General features: G+C 39.7%; 1 protein-coding gene across 3 annotated transcripts; it reads left to right on the top strand.

Annotated features, from left to right (window-relative positions):
* Window positions 1-259: 259 nt before the first annotated feature.
* zgc:66479 (uncharacterized protein LOC327541 homolog) lies at window positions 260-5,812 on the top strand. 3 transcript variants are annotated; one of them, XM_039603899.1, is made up of 5 exons: window positions 260-784; window positions 2,165-2,649; window positions 3,063-3,126; window positions 4,033-5,014; window positions 5,150-5,812. In XM_039603899.1, coding segments are annotated over exons 1-5 (1,812 nt in total). In that variant the 5' UTR covers window positions 260-505; the 3' UTR covers window positions 5,152-5,812. The 3 variants fall into 3 exon arrangements, with proteins under 3 accessions (XP_039459833.1, XP_039459832.1, XP_039459834.1); XM_039603898.1 differs by having other exon boundaries at window positions 2,162-2,649; XM_039603900.1 differs by lacking the exon at window positions 260-784 and having other exon boundaries at window positions 2,160-2,233; window positions 2,310-2,649.
* The last annotated feature ends 338 nt before the right edge of the window (window positions 5,813-6,150 follow it).

The following is a 6,150-nucleotide window of genomic DNA, read 5'->3' as shown; positions in this document are numbered from 1 at the left end:
AATATAAAAGAAAATTAATTGTATTTAATGAATATTTTCTTATGGCACCCTTTCGTTATATACTAGAGTGAGCCTGGTCCACAGTGGAAACGCGCAGACCTGCCATTTACACTTATGGCCTCTCTGAAGTAAAAAATAGCGCACAGCACTCCATCAGCGGACGTGCCGTGTTTCCATTAGATGACAGTCAACCACCCGGTGACTCAGGGCTCAGCCACTCCCGATGGCAGCCCGGCCCTCCGCTCCTCCTTGATCTTCCTGAATGGACAGCCACGCTACCTACTGTTCACGCCTCCCTCTCTCATCTCCCTCACTACTGCTTCACCAACGACCCGCTGCAGCTTTATTGTGGAGTGATTAACCCGGGCCGATCGGTGCACCACGCAACTTAAAGGATCCATCCGAAGTAAATCACTGCTCACACCACGGCCCAAGCTTGCCTACCAACCGGGTCCTTAAATATCACCACACTACCTGATTGGGACATTGTGTCCTTTTTAGCGCAATGACAGCCAAGCACCGGAAAGCGAAAAACAACCACAAACATGAAGATAACATATTCAAAAATGAAGTTATGGAGACAGAAGTTCGCCCTGGAGGGAATAACTACACACTTCTATTGGTTTTATTTCTGATTTTTGTGATTGGAGGTGCCACCGGAGTGTGGTTCTGTTTCCAGCAGCACCAAACTTTAACCTACTTAACAGACAATCTCATGGGCATACAGATGAAGATAGTGAAACTACAATCCTCCCACGAAGAAATGCGACAATCTGGCAACAAGGTAAGAATGTATCCAGTCACCTAAACCTGCAAGCCACCAAAAGCACCAGATGCACTTATTGATAGCCAACATCTATAATGAACAACCAACCTTATGAATCATATTTTCACGAGATTAGAAAGAAAAAAATCTCTGTACACACACACACAAAGAAAAAATAAAATAAGAAAAGCTCCAGCACACGTTGTCAGTTGCAAGTAAGGAAAGTTAGCTGCAGGCCTCTATCAGATTTCCACATGCCAACAGTCTCACTGGAGTGAGTACAAAACGCTGCTATTTCTAACATCCACACAGCTGCTGACGTTTGTAATGAGGATTATTCTTGACCTACAAATGCAGAGACACTGCCTGTACCAATGACTCAAATGTAAAATAGATCTCTTTTAGTCTCTAGGTTCTGTGGAAAATTCTGTATTGTAATACCAGTCAAGAATATGCCCCCAAAGCTGTGCTGAAGATGCTGCCAAAATAATAATAAACAAGGCAGTAATGAGCCAAGGCTAAATTTAGTCTGTGATTTTGATACTGAACACCAGTTCGGAGTCTCTTTGCAGGCAATCTGAAAGACTGTAGAAAAGCAGAGAGAGAGATGTTGTGTGTGTCTGTCTATATATCTGAAAGGACACACTCTATGTAAGAGATAATTATATTTATAGTTAAACACATTACCATGAATGAAATTAACCTGTTATATCACTGTAAATTTCAGTTTATGACTGCCATGTTCAGTATTTTAGTCTTCTTCCATGTGTTTCAAATTCAATTCATGGTATTCCAAGAAGTATTAAGTACATGTGTACTTCCTTCCCTTAAATATTTCTTCTATTCAGAAAAGTCAGAGTTGCAGAAACTTTGCACAAGAACAGTTCAGCTAGCTCAGTCTTGTTCGGCAAATATTTTCTGTATGAGTGGTAAATTGTTCTGTCGCTCACAAATGTGAAATGCTTGAGGATGCTGTAAGGAGAAAGCTTAATGAAGAATCCAGAAAAGATTATAAAGAATGCAAAAAAAGACAGTTTTAGCATGACTGCAAATAAATCAATGATCCGAGGTTCATCTCTGTTAAGTGAGATTTCCAAAGTGGCTTGATAAGGCCTGTTAATGCTGAGATTTTGTGTGTGGCTACATATTTCCTTCCTCCAAGCATTTGGTATATTATATTATACTATATTATACAGAATTTAAGCAAACAATGCAATACAAATAAAGGTAAAATTAACAAAAAACTGGTGTTTCTGTGCCTTTAATAGTAACAAAATCTTTTCCCAATAAACATAATTGTAGTCCAGTGACAGTTAAGAGTCTATCAATCATAAAAATAAGTGAGGATAACAGTCCCTTAGCTCGACTCTGTGTCATTCCTGTGTCTTGTTGCAGCAGCACATTTCGGACAACGTGGAGGCCCGACTTAATGCCCTTGAGGAGTCCTATTCACTGGCCCAGAAGCAGGTGGGTATGGCTTTAGCTACAGCCGAACAGCTCAAGACATCAGACCTCCCCGCTCAGGTGCTGTCACTCCACACAGAGATGAAAACCCGCCTGGCAGAGATGCAACAAGCCACAGTGTCTCTGGAGCAACTGAGCCAGCTGCAGACCATGTTGAAAGGAAAGAGTGAGGAGTTTGAAGATGTTAAAATGAAGGTGGAGGTTTTAGCCACACTGACTGGTGAGCTAGCCCAGAAGGTCGACATCTTGACAGGCGGCCTGGAAGAAGCGGAATCTAAGCTGGAGGAGAAAGTTGGAGAGATTGCCACACTGAGTGCCACCCTGGATAGACAGGCTGCTGTGATGCTCAGACTGAAGGACCAGCTAGACGCCTACCAGACTCAAGTGAAGGCTAGCGTGGTCGAAATGACTACTGTCAGGTAGGTGGTGGAGTGGGAAAAAGAGCAGTGGAGAAAATAACTTGCCTCCTCTCACCCATGACTTTATGTTGTCTTTGCCAAAGCCCTGTTGGCTGCCACTGTCTGCAACTCTGTGTTACTCTAGACCAGAGTTGGTAGGCCTCTTTACCACACTGTCAGTTTGCCCTGATCTATGTAAATATTTCTTTTGTATTCATAAGTTTTAAAACTGAAGTGTTTCCTTAAAATGTAACTCTCGAAGCTTATATAATCATCAAGAGAACGCGGCTCACATGCTATTATTGTCATTTGAGTTTTGAAAAAGAAGTGTTGTTATAAAACTATCGGTATATTTTGTGAGTAAAGCTTCATGAAGGTACGAAATAATGACCAAAAGATCATAAGAGAAATTTATTCTGTCTTCTGTCTTTCAGAGAGTTGTTTGAGCATGAACAGTCGCAGCGGCTTCATCAGGCCGGAGTACAGGAGCTTAATGTGGTACGTCACAGTCTGGAGGATGAAAACATTGCAGCCCATAATAACAAAGAAGCCCATCAGATGATCTTATTAATTAAATGCAAAATGTTTAAAAAAAAAAATGAAAAAGGTAGCAAATCATGATCTTAGCAGTCATGTCGAATTAATGTTAAATGGCCAATAAACAAATCAAATGTGAGTGCCCTTGAATTTGTAATATTTTTTCTAATTTTGTTATTTGTGTGTTAAGCACAACCTTTTTAGTCCTAACAGTCAAATCTATTAAATCATAATTTTGTTTTGCTTTATTCAGTCAATCTAATAATATTTTTATGTTAAGTTTGTTGATGTTTATTCATATAGTACAGCTGCAGACACACTATAGTGGTCATCTCTGTGACATGTGATATTCTTAAACCTTAAAGTTTTTTAAACCTGCCACAAGAACCTGAGAACTCATGATTAGGTAAGCAAAATATGGCCTAATAGCTCTCTAAATAAATCAGTCATTAGAACCAGATTAACCAGGCTAGACCAGATTTATCTTTAAAAGGAAAATAAATAACAACTTGAAATACAGTCAGATATCAAGGACTATATGTTAGATTTATTAGTTATCAAAATATGTATATCATGCTTGACATGACTTAACACACGTGCTGTCAGCACACATGGCCTCTTTACTATTTCTGTTCACTGTGTGCCCATTGGGAACATAATAACATTTTCATCACATTAATTTGAAGAAGCTAATTGCTTGGCATGGATTCCCCAATGGATTTATATCAGCATTTACATTCGTGTGGTGCAGTTTCCTGTTTTGTATATCAGTTAATCACATCACATTCACTGAGATACCTGGATGCCTACATAGCTGAATAGTAAATATTTTGCTCCAGTTATCTGATATGACTTTCCTTATCTTAGTCTGTGGCAGAAACTAAACCTGACACCAAGCCTCTGGAAAAGACAGAGGGAGAAACAGTTCCTACAACAGAAGAAGAGGCAGAAACCAAAGAGGAAGAGGAAGCTGCAGGAAGTGAAGAAAAAGAAGAAGAAACACCTGTAGAAACTGAAAAAAGAGTAAAAACTGTAGAAACTGAAGAAGAAGCCTTGGGCAGTGAAGAAAAAGTAGAAAATGTAGAAACTGACAAAGAAGAAGAAGAGGAGGAGGAGGAAGAAGCCTTAGGAACTGAAAAAGTAGAAGACACAGACACTAAAGAAGAGACACCCATAGCAGCTGGAGAGGAAGAGGAAGAGGTAGCTGCACCTGCTGAATTAGAAGAAGAAGAGATTCTTCCTACAGCTGATGAAAAAGTTACATCCACCCAAGAGGAAGAAGAGGCAGAGTCTGATGAGCCAGAAGAACTAAATACACAAGATACAGCTCCTGTTGAAAAGGAGGAGTCTGCGACAGAAGAAACTGTTCCCACACAGCAGGCAGAGGCAGTAGAGGAAGATGATGCAAAACAAGAGAAGTCTGTTACTGTATCAGAAGAAGAGAAGGGACACACAACACTGACAGAAGAGGAGGGACACAATGCTGAAGAGGAGAACCGGAGCGGTGATGAAGAGGAGGCACCTGAAAGAGAGAAAGGTGAGGAAGACTCAACAGTCCAAGATGAGAGCCTCAAAGCAAGAGATGAGGATGAGACTGTGTTGGAGAAAGAGGAGTCAGAAGATGATGAAAGGGAGAAGTCAGAAGAACACGTACCATCTGGAGAAGAGGAGCAGCTTTGGAAGGCAGTGCTTGAGGCAGAGCAACCAGATGTAGAGGAAGAAGCGTCAGAAGCAGAGGACGAACAGCAGGAAGCAGCAGATGAAGAGGAGAGCCATGGTGCAGAGGACCCACAGGAGGCTGATGAAGAAGAGGAGTTTTTAGAATTTGATGCTTTGCCAGAAGACAAATGTAAGATTTCACTTTAGTTTTTGTCATAAATAATGGCTTGATTATCAATCCAAGTTATTAATTCACTGTACTGCCTTACTAAAATGTGTTTACAGATATATCCATCATAATATCTTCTGTTTAATGTTTTCACAGAGTGCATACCACCAGGAAGCAATTTCATTCTTTTATGCTATGGACCTATCCATCAAGAAAAACAGGAGCTTTCTCCGACTACCACCACTGTCTGCAATATGACAAATACTGTTAGAAAGAGTTATTGATCGCTGTTGTCGAGGTGCATTACTCATTTGCTTTCTGAAAGGCACACCTAATCGAAAATTCAGTCAACATGCAGAGATGAAACCTGTACCTCAAAATCTAACATGGCTCGTTTTTGTAAGGAAATGAGTCATTCAGGGGTTACCTGCCAATAACAGTCTCACAAGCCTTAACCCATCAAATGATTATGTTTTTTTTTTAAGAAAAGAAATTCCACTTGTCATAACAATTTCCACTGTTTTCTACCAAGCTGTTAATGAAATAACAAGAAGTCGGTGCACAAGCTGTGACCTTGAAGCCATAAGTAATACCTGTCTTGGTGACAAAGTGTGCTGCTTTTTGTCACTGCCTGAAATGTATCATGAGAAGCAACAATTACAGTACTGTAATTCATTGTGTCCATGATGTTGTTTACACAGGAAAAAAAACTACAAGAAAAATGGTAGAAAATCAATAATATGCAATAACTGAATTAATAAGAGTGGTTTTTTTTAAGGTATGGCAAAGTTTATTAAACTTTTTTTTACTCTTTAAAGAGCATGTTTGTTATTTAGTGTTTAATAACTAGAGCTGCTCTATAGATTTGGTCATTATCTTTTTATTTGCACTTTTTAACTGATTACAATTCCAGCCTGACAGAACACACCGGTGGTATTGTGAGATACAGGGAGGTCAAAAGGTTTGGTCCCGTAACCAAGAGCTCATTATTACTCTGCTGCTTTTTAATCAATAATATTTTAATAAACTTTGTGTGTCTTTAACAAACGATTGTAGAAAAACTATGCAACTTTAGAAAAAAAGCTTAATGATGCACCTCAGGGACAAATTGTTCTGCATATGAGGGGTTGGAGCCTGTACTGTGCTTAAGTTACATT

Source organism: Oreochromis aureus, linkage group 20 (genome assembly GCF_013358895.1).
Source record: "Oreochromis aureus strain Israel breed Guangdong linkage group 20, ZZ_aureus, whole genome shotgun sequence".
NCBI lineage: Eukaryota > Metazoa > Chordata > Actinopteri > Cichliformes > Cichlidae > Oreochromis > Oreochromis aureus.
The sequence above is the reverse complement of the archived record's forward strand: the minus strand, read 5'-3'. Positions and strand labels throughout refer to the sequence as shown.

Bases quoted from the DNA above. Each gene is read 5' to 3' on its own strand.
- zgc:66479 (XM_039603898.1), top strand. From the start codon at position 506: ATGACAGCCAAGCACCGGAAAGCGAAAAACAACCACAAACATGAAGAT. The intron at 785-2,161 runs GTAAGAATGTAT...GTCTTGTTGCAG, and splicing joins TGCGACAATCTGGCAACAAG to CAGCACATTTCGGACAACGT. The intron at 2,650-3,062 runs GTAGGTGGTGGA...TCTGTCTTTCAG, and splicing joins GTCGAAATGACTACTGTCAG to AGAGTTGTTTGAGCATGAAC.